General features: G+C 37.6%; 1 protein-coding gene across 1 annotated transcript; it reads left to right on the forward strand.

Annotated features, from left to right (window-relative positions):
* Positions 1-688: 688 nt before the first annotated feature.
* Leg1 (liver enriched gene 1) lies at positions 689-16778 on the forward strand. Its single transcript, XM_217725.6, has 6 exons — positions 689-989; positions 3992-4078; positions 6729-6913; positions 7714-7814; positions 15192-15430; positions 16678-16778. The coding sequence occupies exons 1-6, from the start codon at positions 689-691 to the stop codon at positions 16776-16778; spliced, it is 1014 nt and encodes a 337-aa protein (XP_217725.3).
* Positions 16779-20652: the final 3874 nt, after the last annotated feature.

A 20652-nucleotide genomic window follows, 5' to 3' on the forward strand; every position in this document is an offset into this window, starting at 1 on the left:
TTATTTATTTATTTTATATAAGTACACTGTAGTTGTCTTCAGACACACCAGAAGAGGGCATCAGATCTCATTACAGATGGTTGTGAGCCACCATGTGGTTGCTGGGAATCAAACTCAGGACCTCTGGAAGAGCAGTCAATGCTCTTAACCGCTGAGCCATCTCTCCAGCCCAGATGTGACTTTTTAAAAATTGGGATAATTTGATATACTCTAAGTATTTTACTTGCAACAGAAAGTTACACCATATCTGTATCACATGTGTTTTTAATATATCTCTAGACATTATTAGAAATATCAGTATTTCCACATTGACTTATTCAATTTTTTCCATAAAATATGTAAACACATTTTAATGAGAGGGAAGCATTCTAATTTAATGCCTTTGATAATGTAATTTGTAATCACCATGTACACTGTAAAAGAGCTAGAAGAATTTCTTCATCCACAAATGGCATTATCCAATATCTGACAAGATTCACTTTGTGTTCAGGATCTGATCCCATGTTCTGTTGATGGACAGGTGGCAAAACTTATCTTTAGTGCTAATTGCCAAGATACAAATTTCTTTTCCATTGGCATTCTGCCTAGAAAATAGTACAACTTGCTTATAACGAGGAAAGCAAAACTGGCTTCCTCCCTCCCTCTCCAATAAAAGTCTGGTCACACCCTTGGTTCCCAGTTTGGCACCATGGCTGTCCTGGCTTCCTGGGTCTGGATACTGACTGGCTGCTTCTCTCCGGCTGTAGCAGAGATTTCTAATGTCGTATCGCTGTATCCTCCTTTATGGGAAGACAGCCCTGAGCAGATAAGTGACTACAGGATGGAGGATGGGAAGTACGTAATTAACCCTTGGGTACTCACTGACAGGATGGGGATGTACAGAATCCTACTGAATGAGACAGCCACGTATTTTGCAAGATATGGTCCTGAAAATGAACAAAATCTTCTGTGGGGATTGCCTCTGCAGTTTGGCTGGCAGTATCAAACAGGTAAGAAAGACACTTATTCTCTTATATACCAATGTAATCCTAAGGTATTAGGAAAACAGGATTCTCCCTATCTTATACTACTGTCTAGTTTTATGTCCACTTGACACAGGCTGAAGTCATCTGAGAGGAGGAAATGTCAGTTGAGAAAATGTTTTCATATGACCACTGTGCAAATCTATAGGTCTTTTATTTAATCAGTGATTGATGTGAGCAGGCCCAGCTCATTGTGTGGATATGCTATCCCTGGTCTGGTGGTCCCAGATTCTATAAGAAATCAGGCTGAACGATCAATGAGGAACAAGCCTGCACTCTTCCCAGGTCTCTGCATCAGCTCCTGCTTCTAGGTTCTAGTCTGATTTGAGCTCCTGTCTTGGAGTTCCTCAGAGGACAACAATTCAGGTTAAGTAAGCTAAACCTTCCCTTTACACATCGCTTTTCATCATGGTGTTTTGCTGGGAACGGTGTACCATGATGGACTTCCCACACCAGGCCAGGATGAAGACATCTCAGAAACCTGTGGCAGCTCCTTGTAAAAAAGGATGGCATCTGGAACCCTGAGAAGCAGGAGACACATCCCTCCAGGGCACCTGCTATCTGGAAAAAGGGACTGCCTGCAATATGCCAGGACAGAGACATCTCTGTGGCCCTCGGCAGCTCTTTGTAAAAAACAGTTGTTCCCATTTCTCCTAACCTTAGCCCCAGACAACAGCTGTAGAGATTTCATCTGTGTAACTGCTTTTCAGTTGGCCTTGGTGTGCATAGTTATTCTATTATATCTGACTTCCTATTTCTTTTTCCTTCTACTCTGGAGAATTCTGTGAAACTAAATGTTCCTTGGTGTAATGATTCTTAAACAATTAAAATTTGATACATAGGCAAAGCAGAGTCCTAATGGCCCAGGTGCATGCTGTGTGTTCTCATCTTGGAAACAATGCAATAATTGTGCAATAGTAGTTTTGGATTAATGTTTGACTTGCAAAGAAAATTTGAAGAAATTATTACAAAATGAAACAGAGTCAACACTGGGACCCCAAGAAAGGAAAAAGCTACTTAAGTTGTGAAGTAAGTTTTGCACAACATTTGAGAGTAATTCCTGGATATGCAAGTATAGAATGCATAAAATGATATATTAATCAAATTTAGGCAAAACACTGGAACTCCATTGTGTGCAATGGGCAGAGATAGAAAGCCAGTGGAACTACTGAGTTAAGGGTTAACTCGATTCTTTCTGGCCACTGCCTGGCAGTGCCCATGTCCTTTATCATTAGAGCTTCACTGCTGACCTCGGAGCTCTGAGCTCTGCAGTATAATAAGTCAAAAGTTAAAGTTTAAATAATGATAAGTATGTGGTTATTATTATTTTGGCCACAGGCCTGGGAATAGGGGAAGCTTGAAACATTGGGGAACAATTGCAATTCTTAATTCTTTGTGGGACGTGGTTATTCTTTTGAATTTGATTTGGTGATTACACAATATCATTTTTTCTACCTGTTTTTGGAGTATCAATAAAAGACGGGAAAGAAAAAGGCAAGAGAGTGAGTGGAGAAAGCAAGTGAGGTGTGCATGAGGTGAGTGTAGAGTGAGAGGAGTGTGAGGCAAGGGTATGGAAAGAGTGTGTGTGAATAAAAGGAGAATGCATGTGGTATGTGTGAGTTGTGTGTAAAGGGTGTGTGTGTCAGAGAAGGGAATGCACAAAGGTGTATAGGAGTGTGGGAGTTCAAGAAAAGAAAAGCAAACAGGAGAAGAGCAGAGTGCATGCAGCCTCAAGCTGTGAGTCAGCTAGCAATTGAGAGAGATGTTGGAGGGAGAATGAGAGAGAGAGAGAGAGAGAGAGAGAGAGAGAGAGAGAGAGAGAGAGAGAGACACCTTAAGCCTTGAAAAATTGCGTGTCAGTTTGTACCCAAAAAGTAGTCTGTGTCTTTTTATTATGCACCGTCCAGATATTCTGGCCAAGGTGGGTCCCTGACAGTGTTTCCTTACCTCATAGCGACACTATCTAAGACACTCACACATGTTCCTTTGAAAACCAATTCTTTTGTTTCCTTTTTAATTTCCTCATAATAGTTCTTCTAATTGTGTAAGTCAGTATCCACAAATCCTTCCTCTTTGGATTTATTGTTACTACCAGACATGCCAATGACACATAGGCATGAACACCAACCCTAACAGCACATCCTTTCTCTAATATATTTTCAAAATAGTTACTACCAATGCTATCTAGACATTCTTTAATGTCCCTATTAACAGACTGGGGATATTCATTAGAAACAGGAGGTGATTCTGTTAACCTGACCGTTTTAATTAAAATTTCCTGATCATAAGTATGAAATTACAAATAAGTAGTGACCACTTTGCTAGTGGTCATCTGTGCCAAGGGATACTTCTCATTCAAGGGATACACTCACACAAGAGTGGTGAGAGTTTTGGAGAAAAGGGACAACCATTTTCAGATGTTCTGGTGCCTATGTAATAGTCCTCATGCAGAAATACTTCTGATAACTTCTCTAACCAGAGATAGAATTCTCACATGTACTGAATAACTTATTTCCCAACAGTACAGAACAGTTTAAAAGAAAAAGAGAAGGTCATGCACTTTAGAAAATGTAGTCAAAGGGCTGGAGAGATGGCTCAGCCGTTAAAGGATAGGCTCACAACCAAATATATAAGAAAATGTAGTCAAAGATTTCGTTTGACTTACCCATCTCTTTTTCTCTGTGTAACTATTGCTCCTATGATTTTCAACAGGAGGTAGTGTAGGCAGTAAAGTGTGAAGTTATGTAAGTAAGATTGTCTGTAGCCTATAAACACTAAAAGTCGAAAGTGTGATGTCACTACAAAATAAAAAAATAAATTAAGTTGAGAGATAAGAAATACAATATTTAAAAAGATGGTAAGTAAAATGTAAATAATTGGGAAACTTTCTGTACCTAAATGTTAAATGCATGTGTTTAACTGTTTTAGATGTGTAAGATAAAAATACCTGTGTCTTCTCTGACCTCTAGGTAGATTAGCTGATCCCACTGGAATGACAGACTGCGGCAAAGAACTTGAAGAGAGTCTTTGTGTCTCTGTGAATAGTTGGTGGGCTGGTAGGTTCTCTTCAATAGCAAAATTTGACTTTGTTTTCATACTGTCATGTTTATTGCTATCCTTAAAACATAGTACACTATAACCAACATTCATTATTGACACTCTGGACCAATTTATTAGAAATTCAGCCTCTTGTTTACTATATTAATCCTGCCAATCCATGAACATGGGAGATCTTTCCATCTTCTGAAGTCCTCTTTGATTTCTTTCTTCAGAGACTTGAAGTTCTTGTCATACAGATCTTTCACCTGCTTGGTTAAAGTCACACCGAGGTATTTTATGTTATTTGGGACTATTGTGAAGGGTGTCATTTCCCTAATTTCTTTCTGAGCCTATTTATACTTTCAGTAGAGGAAAACTACTGATTTGTTTGAGTTAATTTTATATCAGTCACTTCACTGGTGTTTATTATGTTTAGTAGTTCTCTGGTGGAACTTTTGGGGTCACTTAAGTATACTGTCATATCATCTGCAAATAGTGATATTTTGACTTCTTCCCATACAATTTGTATCCCTTTGACCTCCTTTTGTTGTCTGATTGCTCTGGCTAGGACTTCAAGTACTATATTGAATAAATAGAGAGAGAGTGGGCAGCCTTGTCTAGTCCCTGATTTTAGTGGGATTGCTTCAAGTTTCTCTCCATTTAGTTTAATGATAGTTACTGGTTTGCTGTATATGGCTTTTACTATGTTTAGGTATGGACCTTGAATTCCTGATCTTTCTAGTACTTTTATCATGAAGGAGTGTTGAATTTTGTCAAATGCTTTCTCAGCATCTAATGAAATGATCATGTGGTTTTTATCTTTGAGTTTGTTTATATAGTGGATTATGTTGAAGGATTTCCATATATTGAACCATCCCTGCATCCCTGGAATGAAGCCTACTTGATCATGATGGATGATCATTTTGATGTGCTCTTGGATTCGGTTTGTGAGAATTTTATTGAGTATCTTTGCATCAGTATTCATAAGGGAAATTGTTCTGAAGTTCTTTTTCTTTGTTGGGTCTTTTTGTGGTTTAGGTATAAGAGTAACTGTGGCTTCACAGAAGTAATTTGGTAGTTCTCCATCTGTTTCTATTTTGTCAAATAGTTTGGTATGAGGTCTTCTATGAAGGTCTGATAGAATCCTGCACTAAACCCATCTGGTCCTGGGCTCTTTTTGGTTGGGAGACTTTTAATAACTGCTTCTATTTCTTTAGGAGTTATGGGGTTGTTTAGATGGTTTGTCTGATCCTGATTTAACTTTGTTATGTACCTTGTATTTGTCTAGAAAATTGTCCATTTCCTCCAGATTTTTCAATTTTATTGAATATAAGCTCTTGTAATAGGATCTGATGTTTTTTTTAATTTCCTCTGATTCTATTGTTACGTCTCCATTTTCATTTCTGATTTTGTCAATATGGATACATTCTCTGTGACCTCTGGTTAATCTGGCTAAGAGTTTATCTATCTTGTTGATTTTCTCAAAGAAACCAGCTCCTACTCTTGATTCTTTGTACAGTCCTTTTTGTTTCTAGTTGGTTGATTTCAGCCCTGAGTTTGATTCTTTCCCGCCTTCTACTCCTCTTGGGTGTATTTGCTTCTTTTTGTTCTAGAGCTTTTAGGTGTGCTGTCAAGCTGGTAGTGTATGCTCTCTCCTGTTTCTTTTTGGAGGCACTCAGAGCTGTGAGGTTATTTTTATTAGCACTGCTTTCATTTTGTCCCATAAGTTTGGGTATGCTGTGCCTTCATTTTCATTAAATTCTAAAACATCTTTAATTTTTCTTTATTTCTTCCTTGACCAAGTTATCATTGAGTAGAGCATTGTTCATTTTTCATGTATATGTGGGTTTCCTGTCATTTTTGTTGTTATTGAAGACCAGCCTTAGTCCATGGTGATCTGATAGGATGCATGGGATTGTTTCTATCTTCTTGTATCTGTTGAGGCCTGTTTTGTGACCAATTATATGTTCAATTTTGGAGAAGTTATGAGGTGCTGAGAAGAAGGTATATTATTTTGTTTTAGGATTAAATGTTCTATAAATATCTCTTAAGTCCATTTGGTTCATAACTTCTGTTAGTTTCTCTATATCTGTGTTTAATTTCTGTTTCCATGATCTGTCTATTAATGAGAGTGGGGTGTTGAAGTCTCCCACTATTATTGTGTGAGGTACAATGTGTGATTTTAGCTTTAGTAAGGTTTCTTTTATGAATGTAGGTGCCCTTGCATTTGGAGCATAGATATTCCGGATTGAGAGTTCGTTCATTTTCGTGGATTTTCCTTTGATGAAAATGGAGTGTCCTTCTTTATCTTTTTTGATAACTTTGGTTGATAGTTGATTTTATTTGATAATTTCTATACTATTATGTTAACAATTTGATAGATTTTGTTTCTTTCCATTTTTATTTAATGCTTTGAAAGAAAATTGTTATACAATCTTTTAAAATTACCATTCTTAAAATATGATGATATGAAACTTCAGTATGTATATATGTACCCATGGTTATAAGACTATTAAACTATAAGGTGCTTTTCTGCAATAAATTTTAGTTGATAATTTTTATCAACATTTGGGATCTCTAAATATTCCTTCATGAGTTAATGATTCTTAAAATCATGCTATGTCTTTGGCACTGGTTCTGAGTCTAACCAGCCTCTTGTTTTCACAGATGTAAATTATTATCTGAGTGTGTTACCTTTCCTTGCTGCTGTTGATTCTGGAATGACAGGGCTATCTCCAAACCAAATCATGATATTGCCACCACTCAAGGATCAGATGAGGTTTTGTTACAATGTTTCTGACTGTCGATCTGCCCTCCCTAAAACAATGGACAAATGGAGAGACTTTTTTCAGGTTTTTCATTTAAGTTTTATATCACATTCCTCATACATGCCGAGAGAATGCTCATTGTGAAAATCTTTTGTAAAAGACTGTTTTTATTTGTTTTATTCTATTCTTTATATTAAAATGTAAACTGTATGTAAATATTTATCTCATACATGATGATACAGAGAAACCCACCATTCTCATTCAGTGCTAACACAGAATTAATCTGTTCTCAGTGCAAGTGAAAAAATACCACGAATGGCAAGCAAGCAGACCATTTTCGAAGAGTAAATAGGCATGTGAATAATTGAGACTTTAGGCCACTGTGACAAGAATTGGGACTAGAGTCTTGTTTTAGATAAGACTATCATTATTGAGAGTAAATTAATAACCACCCACCTGTAGTTAGAGCTAAGTGATGACAAGTTGTTCTGAACAAACCATTTGATAACCAACATGAAATACATTGGTCAAACTTAGAAGAAGCTGAAAGTTAGTGATTTAAATATATATTTCCTAATTTTTAGATTGCTAATTCAACATGTTCTTATTGTTTTGAACATTTTGTAAAAAATGCATTCATGTTGACAGGAAAAAATAACAGTAGCCCTGTCAAGCATAAATGTGGACACTCTATAAATACTTGAAGCTTGTTTCAACACGACGATGCGCTCTACTCAAAGCATTGTTCTTTTATTTGCTGTTAGGCACTAGGTATGGCATGCAGTAACAGCATTTTCGGTCATGCTGACTATTGCTCACATCTCTGAGACTGGGAGAACTGTGGGAGAGTTGCCCACACAGCACTTATTTTCTCTATTCCGCAGTACATGCAGTTGCCTTCTAGTGACTTCGATGGCCTCCTGAAGAAGTTATGGGATGCCCATACCTCATCCTTGGAGTATCCCACTCGTGCCTTTGTAGACAGGTAAAAAAAAAATACTTTTGTCTCTGTTTTAGCTTGAGTTTTTCATTGATTTAATAAAAATCATGTCCAAAAGCAACTTAGGAAAGAACGTGTTTGTTTCAGCTTACAAATTATAGTCCATCATCAAGGAAAGGCAGGGCAGGAGCTCAAGCAAGAACCTGGAGGCCAGAACCAGAGCAGAGACGATGGAGTGAAATCACCTGCATAAATTGACAATTATAAAAATACTTCACAGGACAATCTGATGGATACAACTTCTGAATTAAAATTTTTTCTTCTCACATGTCTAGATTGTTTTCAAGTTGACTAAACTAGCCAGTATAGCCTTATTTGTTTTTTTCCTTTTAAAATAATCATGGTTTTTAATCTTAATAATAAAAGGCAAGTGTAATTTCTGTTGATTATGACAGTGAAGGACAAATTGAGAGTGTATTTTGAGTGGAAGAAGGAAAACAATATCTGAGAAACAGCTGGGGACCATTTGACTCAACTGCTTGAACCCCTGCCCTGGCTTTCCTTCTATGCAAGCATGGAGACCTGGTTTGGTTTCTAGAACTCATGTTAGAGGCCAGCATCATGGTATGTATTTATCATACTTGCTGGAGGTAAAAACTAGTGGATCCCTGCAACTCACTGGCCAGCCTAGCCTTATGGTGTGTGCAGTCACTGGGAGACCCCATTCAAAGGAAACACACATGTGGACTACACCTGAGGTTGTACTCTGGCCTCTACATGCATGCACACTCCTCTACACACACACACACACACACACACACACACTCACACACACTCACATAGTCACACACACTCACATACATATACATTCTTACACACTTACATATACACATACATAGGTGAATAGATTCATGCATAACATAAAGTCTGAAAAAAATTTAATTAACCTTGTGAACGGTCAAGTTCCGATTCTTGTTATAGACTACTTTTCCACATTTAGAGAACTTACATTTTCTATAAAAATGAAACAATGGAAGAACACAACTTTATAAATGTTATTTTTATTTTTATTGTTGTTTTATCTTCATGTATGTGTCTGTGCCCTGCTTACGTGCCTGGATCTCACGGAAAACAAACAAAAACATTGCATGGCCTGGGACTGGGAAGATGGAGAGAAGCCTGCGCTCTTAACCACTGAACCACCTTTTAAGGCCTCAGAAAAATACAGCTCTAAGCACAGCAATCATGAGTGTTTAAAACATTTAAAGTTTATAGTGATATAGAGCTTTTTCTTTCCAGATATATTTCCCTTATCTTGTTGTTTTATACATCCAAATGCTTTGCATTTAGGACAGGCTTCAATTATTTAAATGTTCCTCTACATGGAGCACCAGGACGTTTTTGGTTATTAAATGATGTGACTACCGGGATCCTATCCTTATTTATTATAGAAAATATTGTATTGATTATTGCAATCTACCCTCTGAATTTTGGATCTTTCCCTTGGCCTTTCCTATCATGCTTATAAATCTTAAAAGACTATTATTAAAATGTTAAATAAATAACAATTGAGTACTCTTTAATATTAAGAATGGTAAAAGAAACCATTAAATTTGTTGAGGTAACATAATTTCAGCTTTATTCCATTTTACTGGCACAGAGTCTGAGTCTTATCTCTTCAGTTTGGCACTTACTACCATATAACTACTGGATATAGCATCTAATGTTCACATTCCAATGTGACTTCCAGATCATCGCTTTTCCCTGCAGGCTCTGCTGCTTCTAGTTCATGTGGCTTCCAAACTAGATTTAAAAGATTAGATCTACTCGGAGTTTTCTCATATTTGTAAAAGTCATATGGAACCTAAAATATGCTTGAAATGCTACAGTATATTGATAAGTGTAAATAAATGGAACAGAATATAAACTGTGGGTTCGCTTTCTTTTTAGTGGAAACTACCTTCAGAAGATATAAATCATAGCCACACACAGTAAACTGAGCATAAAGCACTATTTCATATCTCATTCTATTTCACCTTAATTAAAGGATGGCTGAATTCAAGCAAGAACTCTGTGCCCCTCCAGTACACACACACACACACACACACACACACACACACACACACACACACACACACACACAAGTTAAAAAAAAGAGTCATGAATTTGGAAGAGAGTTGGTGCAGGATATTTAGGAAGGGATGGAGGGAAGAAAGGGAAGTGATGTAATTATATCTATCCTCAGAAATTCAAAGAAATAAATTTAAAAAGCAGAAAACTCATCTCTATTCAAACTATTTTGAAAATGTTATGTCAGAAACTTAGACAGATATTTTACCGCTATTTCCCGAATTTATTGAATAACAGCACATTTATATGCCAGGACAATTTTGTTCCTGTAATGTACCACGTACTACTAATTTTGCTTGAACCCTCTGGTTAACAACAGTCACAGTCTCTCAACTCCAATATTAATTACTGATGTTCATTCCAAGATCATTTGTTATCCTTCAGATACATACATATATATATGAAGCTCCTAAAGAATGCAACTGTTTAGCTGGGAGACGTTTGCAGAAGCAGAGCTCGTTCCAATCTGAGGGGGACTCGGGGTGGGGAGAAGGGCAGTCGATTACTTGAGTGGGACATTTCAAGCAGTAAGTGACCTTGCTGAACTGAAATCATGGACAGTCAAGAGTTTAGAGCCTGCCTGTAAATTTCATAATGCACGAGGTATCAGTGGTATTGCCATGCCCTCCCAAGAGCTTTCCTTCCTCATATAAGATCCTGATGTGGTGTTTGTTTGTTTGTTGTTGTTTGTTTTTGTTTTCTGTATTTAACCATTTGGTGGTTTGATGTTTTCAGTAATATTTATACCTAATATTTCTGATATGGCTTTGAGATGTGCATGTGTCTACGTGTTCTTGACCAATGCTGCTAAGTCTATCAGTGATGATGTTTCGTGTATAACAATATCAGTCTGAGTGCCACGGTTAGGGCTGGTCAGAGGTGATAACTTGCTTCCCAGACAGGATGCAGATTTATTCTGCCTTCAATTTGACTCAATAGAATATGCTTCAGCTTTGGGAGATGAAATCGCCTGAAGCAAGGCATAGCCTGACAGGCTCCTGTCTCATGTAAAGTGCAGTAACTTACACCAATACAGTGCGGGTCAGGGCCTGTCTTCACAACCCTACCCCATCAACACTGCTGCTCACTACTTGTGCACACACTGCTTTCTGTCCTTTCCCTTTCCCTCCATCTTTCTTCTCCTCCTTCCTTAAAAATCCAGAGTTCTTTTGCAGTTGTTGCTGTTTTATGATGCTTGCCATTGAAGCAACTCAGGGCCTCATGCATCCCTGGCAAGCCCTACCTTGGAGCTGTAACTCCATTCCATGCCTTTTTAAGAATATTTTATCTTGAGATAGTGTCTCACTACAGTGACACAGCCTGCTGTTCTTGATGTCAACCTGTGCATACCACAGTGTGCACTTGAAGTGTTTTTCCTCCTGTAATGCATGTGGTATCATGCTTTAGCTTTAGCTTCTGGAGTAGCCAAGATGACAGTCATCTGCCTACAAGCCATTGAAAGACCCCCCAGAGCGGGGAGACCCTCACTCAAGTCTCTGGATGACACGACCCCCCAAGAACTCACACAAGACCGTCCTTGCTGTAATCACATGAGGTTTATTGACAGGAACCAGTGCACTGGGGTCGAGACTCGTATCCCACGCAGGGGCACAGGAGTTTGACCCCGAGAGGCTGGGAGAAAGGGTATTTAAAGGGAGAAACCACAACCTGAGGGAGCAGGGATGGCGTCATTGGAAAGTGTCGAGAATACCAGTGAAAAAAATCACAAGGAGGAGCTTCCTGTTTCTCAAGATTGTTTAACTTTATGGTCCGCTAGTTCCTGGGAGAAGCTTCCTGCTTCTCAAGGTTGTTCTCTAAGATTTTAATTTAACTTTATGGTCAGCTAGTTCCTGAGAGAAGCTTTCTGTTATCTTTACTAGGTTGGGAATCACATATCTAAGGGCCTTATCTTAAGTCCTTTCATCTAGTTCAAGGGAGAGCAGGCTCAAGAAATGTGACCTTTTACCTACTTACAGGTAGAGGGCAGGGTCTGGAATTTGAGGTATTTTAGGGCTTCTTAGGGGTGAGATAGCATTTCTAAACTTCTGACTTTTTAGCTGCACTTTTTTATTCTTTCACCATGCCATTGCTACAGATTTCTTCAGACAGATTTATAGCACTTTCTCTTTTATTTACAGTTTTGGGTATCAGCGTATGAAAACTCTTCATAGGAAGACATGGTTTGACTTCTGTGATCCTCATGCTATGTGTAACCAGTGCACTCTGATGAGTACGACTTGCGTTTTTGTGGTTGCAAATGTTGCTTACATTGTTGCAGTGTTCTTAAATCAACATCCTTAACTTTACTATGTTTGAAAAGAAATTAGATGACAGAATTGGTAGACAAACCAAGTTTCTGTTCACTTTTTCTAAACAGCAGCTTAAAGTCTCCTAGTTTCTTTTACTTTTCCTGCAGCTGTCTTATAGCTTTGTAAGAAGAATGAAGGAAAGCCAGGAAATACTCATAAGTCAGCTCAACTGAGAGATAGATACACTTTTAGAATTACATGAAATGTCTTCATGCCAGGTGAGTATGTCTTTACAGCCTGTCTTCCTCCAGCATAAAATTCCTGGGAGAAAAGGTATATCTCTGGGGTCCATTGGTTTACAATTCCTGTTTGAACATCTTTGCTGTTGATACATCCTCTTAGTATCTTATTGTCCTTCGAGTTCATCCTCCTCTATGATTTTTATTTCTTTTTTTATTGGATATTTTTTAATTTACATTTCGAATGTTATCCCATTTCCCAGTTTCCCATCCATAAACCCGTATGCATTCCCCCCTTCGCCCTGCTTATATGAGGGTACTCCCCTACCCACCCAATCCTTCCTGCCTCCCCACCCTGACATGTCCCTACACTGGGGCATTGAGCCTTGGCAGAACCAAGGACCTCTCCTCCCGTTGATGCCCAACAAGGCCACCTCTGCTACATATGCAACTGAAGCCATGGGTCTGCCTCTGAATGGTGGTTTAGTCCCTGGGAGCTCTGATTGGTTGGTATTGTTTTTATGGGGTTGCAAACCACTTCAGCTCCTTCAGTCCTTTCTCTACATCCTCCACTGGGGACCCTGTTCTCAGTTCAAAGGTTGACTGTGAGCATCCTCCTCTGTATTTGTCATGCTTTGGCAGAGCCTTTCCAGAGACAGCTATTTAGACTCCTACCAACTTACAGTTTTTGGCATCAGTAATATTTTCTGTGTTTGGTGGCTGTATGTATACAGGCTGGATCCCCAGGTGGAGCAGTCTCTGGATGGCCTTTCCTTCAGTCTCTGCTCCAAACTTTGTTTCCATATTTCCTCCTGTCAATATTTTCGTTCCCCTTTCTAAGAAGGACTGAAGCATCCACACTTCTTCAGCTTCATGAGGTCTGTGGATGGTATCTTGGGTAATCTGAACTTTTGAGCTAATAATATTCACTTATCAGTGAGTGCATACCATGTGTATTTTTGTGTGTTTGGGTTAACTCACACAGGATGGTATTTTCTAGTTTGGTCAAATATTCACTGGTTCCTTGCACAGAATGTCCTTCTAATGAGGTCTGCTTCTAAGTAAATTATTTGCCCAGGTCTGTCCAGGAGTCAAGTACTGGATGTAGTGATCTGTCCTCATCTCTCTGGCCTCTCTGATTCTCCTCTGTGTCATGGCTTCCCAGCATTTGTCCTCTTTTTATCTCTTGGAATACTTTGCCTGCTGGGGCTCAGATTCTGGACAACTGAATAAGGATGTAGTGGAGGTGGAAATGTTTGAGACATAAACTTTATTATTTGTTGTCTGAAGGTATAGTTAAATATAGAATATGTGAGGCAATTTCATAGTCTTGGTCACTTCCCCTAATTTTTAAAATTTAAATTTGCTTTGATTCCTCTCCAGCCAACTCTACTTTGTGTAAATGTTCTTTGCTTTGGTCTATTTTCTGCTTCACTTTCTGTTCCAGAGTGTCTTATGACTAAGTGGCTCCCTGTGATGTCTGGCTAACTCAATTTCCTATTACATTTAAAGACCAGCATTCAGAAAACCAGAGTGCTTGTGGAGGTTTTGTACACTGAACATACCTCTAAGCCTTAGAGTCTGAGGAAATCTTCAAGCTTATTAGCTAAGTTATGATTTGACTGCAGGCAGCCTGTGGCCAGCTGTCCTGAACAACAAACATTTTTTCAATCCCCAGTTCAAAGGAGAAGTCAAGACCTGGTTGCTGCAAGTCTCAAAATCAGCTAGCACTATGTTTTGAAAGGACAAAACACTTGTGTTTATATCAAATCAAGGCTTACCTTAGGAAGTTAATTGATATTCACATATATTCTATGAACTTAAATACATTTGACATGTAATAAAGCACGCAGATTTAGGTATTTATTCAGTGGCATGAGCACTTGCAACGGCAAGCATTTGTCAACCTAATGCATGCCTATCACCATTTCTAGAATGTTCCTCATGTCTTTTCCAGTTTTTGCTCACCCTGAAAACTTTCTCTTTTTCATTTCTTTCTTTTTTCTTTTATTTTTTCTTTTCCTTTTTTTTTTTTTTTTTTTGAGTCAGGATTTCTCTGTTGTCCTGGCTGTCCTGGAATTCCCTCCATAGATCAGGCTAGCTTGACAGACGTCCACTTGCCTCTGCCTCCCAAGTGCTAGGATTAAAGGTGTGCACCAGCATATGCAGCTCCTAATCTTCCTTTTTTAAAAAGTACAAATCAGATACAGGATAAAGCTCTCAGATTTCAGAAATAACTTTGGGTACATTTGTCTCTTTGCCCAAGGTTAACAATCAGTAACAACTTGATGGCATGGTGCACTGTATTCTTTCTTTTCTGTATTATTTGTATTAAGAAATTAATAATTCATTAATTTACAAAATGGGTTTCATGTATCCTGACCTGGCCACAGAAAAAAACTTTGACACCCAATCTTCCTGCTTTGTGTGGCAGTTGTGAATTGCTAGCTTCTGGCACTAGACCTTGTTTGTACTTGTTGTTATATGTGCAGATTGTAGTATTTAAACATGTTTCCAACATGTTTACTCCATGGGTTTCACATTAAAGCGTGCAAAAGGAATGTCATAAATAGAAAATAAAATATTAAAAAGAAGTGGCTAATTGAACCAAACTTTATAGATTTATATTTTATTTAGCTATCTTTACAACTCCTGAAAGGCAAGCCAAATGGATGGTGTTCTCACACTTTCTTTCCAAATAATGCCTGGATTTTATTTTTTGCTAGTGGATGATTTCTGCAAAGTAAGATTTAAGTTCTGAGGAAATAAAACTCAATTGATATTTTTGTCTATTTATCTTTTAGATATGACTTCTATTCTGACCAAGAAGCAAATTTTGGGGAAAACTGGGCTATTGTTGTGTACTATTTAGGGGCAGCTCGTCTTCCTACAACCCTGAATAGATCACACAGCTTTCAGAGGGGTCTGCCTACACGAGTTCTTGATGATACTGACATAACCCCTTTTATTCCTGACTTCACTCCTCTTCAGAACAAAGTCCTGGTAACACTCAAACTCTTTGGTAATACTGACAGACTTTCAGGTAAAAGATTTAAGACTACTGGAAAACAAATCAGAACTATATAGACTAGAAGTATGCATAAACTACTTTAAGTCAATAGACCACCATCCCAGAATGCGTTTAAAATATGTTATCGAGTCTCATGTGTATGTTTTTTTCATTTCCTTAGTAGTAATTACTCTTAATAGATGGGAAAACCATTGACCAACCACTTTTTTAAAAATGTATGATGTGGTCCTTAACTTGAATGCCACATTGAACCCTGACATCTGTAACATGAAGTGAAATATATTATATATATATGTGTGTGTGTGTGTGTGTGTGTGTGTGTGTGTGTGTGTGTGTGTTGGTGTATAGTCATTATTTCATTCAATTTTAATCTCTTCTAGTTCACTCTTAAATCTAAGGAAGACAAATACATTTCCAAAGAAAAATCTGCCATCATTAATGAATTCACTATCCGCATGACTCACTACATACTTTTAACCCAATACTGATTCATCAAATGCTTTTAATTCAAGGTCAAGGAAGAAAACCTTTTCTCCATAATGCCAAAAGCAGAGTGAAAAGCTGGCTTCATTAACTAAAGTGTTTGAAAATTTCCATGTCAGCCTCATTTTACACTTGTACCCTAGGACCTTGAGATATACTAAACATATATGCTATTCCTATTATGTAAAGGGAAATTTTTTGAGCCTCTAAATTATAAATAAAAGAAATTAGACCTAAGTTTATTAGCTTCAATTCTGTAAAAAAAACTTTGGTAATAGAATATCAGATCTACCAAATACATTGGTGCCCCAGTGCACATGATGTCTCTTCTCATGTCAGTCTTGGTTGCAGTGTGATACTGTCAGCAGGTTACTTTCCCTCAATGAAGAGTAGCTCAGCTGTCAGTTTGTGGATAACATTTGGGAGATTTATATTAAAATCATTTTCTTGTAGACATATAGTATTTTCTTTAAGGAATTTATTATGATTATGTTGATTGTTGTTATGAGCTTTGACATCACAAGGTCAGTCCATGTATACCTAATTTCATCATTTATGACACAGCCACTTAGAAAACATGATACTAAACTTTCAGTTTAGATATTGCAAATTGATTATATTATCAATGAATCAAATATTCTTTGTGTACTGATGATTTAATTGTAACTAATAGAAAGCAAATTAAATACATATGACCAAGGAATATTACCTAATGGAAGTAAGAAATGTTTAAAGGGGTTGACAACCACTTATATATATTTTTTAATCTTTTTTAGGATCATTATCTTTGACTATATGGGAAAGTCTCATGAGTACAAAATTTGCAAGGGGATTATTTCTAAAAGCCTTTGAAGAGTTCCTGGGAACATCTCCTTAAGACATAAAATTTTAGTGAATTGTGAACGGCTGCCTTTCATCACAAGCGATTAAAAATGATGAATATGATCACAATGATCTAGACCTATGAACTGGGTTTTTTGCCTAATTGGGTTCATTTTTTACAATTTTTGCAGAAATATTGCAGATGTATTCCTAGTATTGAATTTAAATTAATTTTGTACAATAGCTCACCAATTTTAAATTATTTAATAGTTAATCTTAAGATATAAAGGTACTGGTCAATAACAATGAAATCACAAAGAAATCATTAAACTGATAATAACTTTGTTTGACCATTTCGATTTTTAAATATAGAATGATATATCTTACTGATGTTTAACCCAAATCCAGAACATTTTGAAATCCAATACTGACATTCAACTTAAATATTTTAATCTCACAAAACTTAATTGCAAATAGAGTTTCCCACTTAATCATGTTTGAACTATGATTTGCTAAATATATAATTACTTGTTAGAGTTTCCATCATTGGCTCATATTTGTAAAGAATCCTTTGGAGTCAAATTTCTCATAATTGTACCCTACAAGAGAGAAAATACACTGAATAGACTTGACGATTTCCCTAAGTCTCTGTCTCACTGCTTCAGGCCCCTTCAGAATCTGCACACAAACCAGAGCCAACAGTTGACAAACTATGTCATCATATTTATCATATTTCTTACTGCAACAACTTCATTTCTCTGTATCAGTGTTCTATATTAGCTGCTTCTCTTCTTGATACAACATTAGACACAGCAGAGGCAACCTAAGGCAGAGGAGATTTATTTGGGTTCACAGTTTCAGAGCACATAGTACAATATGAGAAGGCATCTCATGACACATGAATGAGTGTCTGATGCCTCACACATGGAGTTAGGTGTCAGAGCCAAAGAACACGAGACTCAACCAGGAAAAGGTTATAATAATAAAGGTCTGTCTCTAGTATTTTGCCTGAACCAGCTGGGCCACATGACTTAAAAAGAGGGTCGTCATCTAGAGACTACGTGTTCAAATATACGAGCCTGTGCAGGAAATTTCACATTCAAATTATAACAAGACCACAAGAATGACTTGTGCAGAAAACCAATCATTCTGTCAAAAATAAAATACAAGAACAGCATCCAGGAGATGGAGGAAACTGCTCTCTAGGGAGGACAATAAAAGGACATATGTCAGCTGCAAAACAAGCTTGCGAATTTTCTGCCTGTTTTCTTATGTGCCCATCTCCTTACCATGAATGCTTGTCATGCGTCTAATCTCCTCTAAGACTGAAAAATTCCTTTCCTTCCATCAACTCTTGACTCCTGACACTATGACAATATTTCTAGGCTTGGATGTTGTCTTAGAGTTTCATTACTGTGAAGATACACCATGAACAAGGGAACTCATATAAAGGCCATCATTTAAATGGGGCTGGCTTACAGTGACAGAGGTTTTAGTCAGTTGTCATGGTTGTGGAAGGCATGACAGTGTGCAGGCAGACTTGGAGTTCGAGGGACCAGGAGTTCTACATCTTAATCCTAAAACAGACATAAAAAGTTTGCGTTCTTCAGTCAGCCAGTAGAAGGTCATGATTCCAGACTACACAGAGCTTAAGCATTGGAAACCACAAAACCCACCCACAGAGTGACATGCTTCCTTCAACAAGACCATATCTATTTCAACAAGACCATGTATATTCTAACAAGACCATTCCTCCTAATTGTTCAAACACATCAGTCTATGGGGGCCAAACCTATTAGAAGAACCATAGATGATCTCACATCTGTGAACTCACATGATCAGAAGCTGGTACAAACTACACCTGAAACTATAAGATTATGGATGACACCTGAAAATGGGATCTGAATCCTATCTTTTGTCCAGGTGAAAGTATGGCATTCCAATATGTCTGAAGGTCATGGTGTCATTATATTCATACAGGCTTTTTCTTAAAGCACAAACATCCCAGTGTATTCTCTCAGAGTGACAGTTCAAATGGGTCTCTCTTGGGATCCACAAGTATGACCGAACTGAGACAAGCCCTGGGGAGAGAGTCAGTCCTAAGTAAATCAGTGAATGACAAGAGCTTAGAGAAAAATGTTCTCTTGTGCATGATTTCCCAACACCAACATGCAAAGCTCTCCTATTTTGATAATGAATTTGCAAACAATAAAACAAAATAAATAAAATAGGCTGTGCTTATAGAGCCATTTTAAAAGCCAGAGGACACCTGTGTAATTTATTTAGTTGGTTATCATTTAACTTTTATTCCTTCTTGAGTGGTCCTTCACAGTCTGTAATAGCACTACCACAAGGTGTTAGACATGGAGAGAGAATAAGTCCAGTTATTGCCATCTGCTTCCAAAGCACGACTTGAAATACATGAATATTAATATGTAGCATATTCTCAAACAAAAAGGTATAGTTAATGGCTGAAAATTCTCTTTATGGGAAAAAAGTTAGTGGTTAATACACAAATGTTAATGGCAGGTGATACCCATGTCCGTACATGCAAGAGCTTTCCTGTATTGAATAGGAGGTACTGTTTTTACACCCTAAACAAAATCAGCCTAAATCTAAGAGGGAAAAGAGACATGTAGTGTCTGAGGTTAAGAAAATGTGAAGAAAACTATTTTATCTTTATAAGATATATGTCCTGAAGCCTCCTTTCCTCAGCTTATCACATAAAGGCTAAGCGAGAGCCTAATTTTTCCTCACTTGCTTCATCTTCTTCCTACAGACTGCCAGCATTTTCTGGCACAATAGAATGGCAACGTCCTGTCATACTCCTTGACGTGGAATGCTCAGTGGTCAATGTAACTTATATGTGAGAGAGCAGGTACATTCCATGATAAGATTCCACATCTACTGTACCCATGTAGGCACAATTTTATTGTGAACTGTGTAAAGATTACTCTTGTATTGTTCAAATGCTGATTTTGTGCCCCCCCCTTATTAGGTTTCAATCCTTGTTCTGAACATTTCCTGTTTCAATGTCATCTAATCATTGCTTTCCAATTATTCCCTGATTGGTCAATAAAGCTAACTGATCATCCAATGACTGATCAGGGGAGAGAATAGAGCTAGAATCTAGCCAAACAAGAGAGGGGAAGAAGGAAAGACAGGAAGAGGAGGATTCAGCTGTGGGGAAAGAGTCCTGGAGAAATGATGAGAAATACAGCTGGAGCAGAAAAATACCATAAAATGCAAATATCTCAGATATTTTGGGTGAGGGGTAGCCAGATTGGTTTAGAAGATTAAAATAGAGTACACTACTCAGTGTGCCCTTAAAGCTTAAATATTGGTAGACAAATATAATAGTCCAGTCCTGATTATTTGGTAACTAACTGGGTTAAGAAAAGAGCTGCAACACTTACTTAAAAAAATCCCCATCAACACACCCTCTTTAATTTCTTAATCTCCTGCACAGAAGGGAATTCTGATATATGTGATGAAACTAAACAAACTGACATGGGGATTCAGAACGGTGTGTGTGCGCGCGCGCGCGTGTGTGTGTGTGTGTGTGTGTGTGTGTGTGTGTGTGTGTGTGTATAATAGAGATTATTTGCTGATGTAACAACTAACACAAATGGTATGAATTAACTTCTGGAAGCTTAGAGATTCTGTCTAAAAAGGAAATGCTGTTTTGGGTCCCAGAAATTTTATTGTAAAGATCAGAAATGAAATAAACAAAGACATATGCCCAGATAACAGATAGCCACAAATAAAATATTGCCTTCTGCCCACCATCTCTCTGTCTCCTTTCTATTCCTCATAAAATTCTGCATGACTTTAATCACCCATTATAATACATTATACACCCATTATAGTACATTGTGTAGAGTCAGCAACTATCCCTTGTTCAGGACTGTCTGAATAAACTATATTCC

This window comes from Rattus norvegicus, chromosome 1 (assembly GCF_036323735.1).
Source record: "Rattus norvegicus strain BN/NHsdMcwi chromosome 1, GRCr8, whole genome shotgun sequence".
NCBI lineage: Eukaryota > Metazoa > Chordata > Mammalia > Rodentia > Muridae > Rattus > Rattus norvegicus.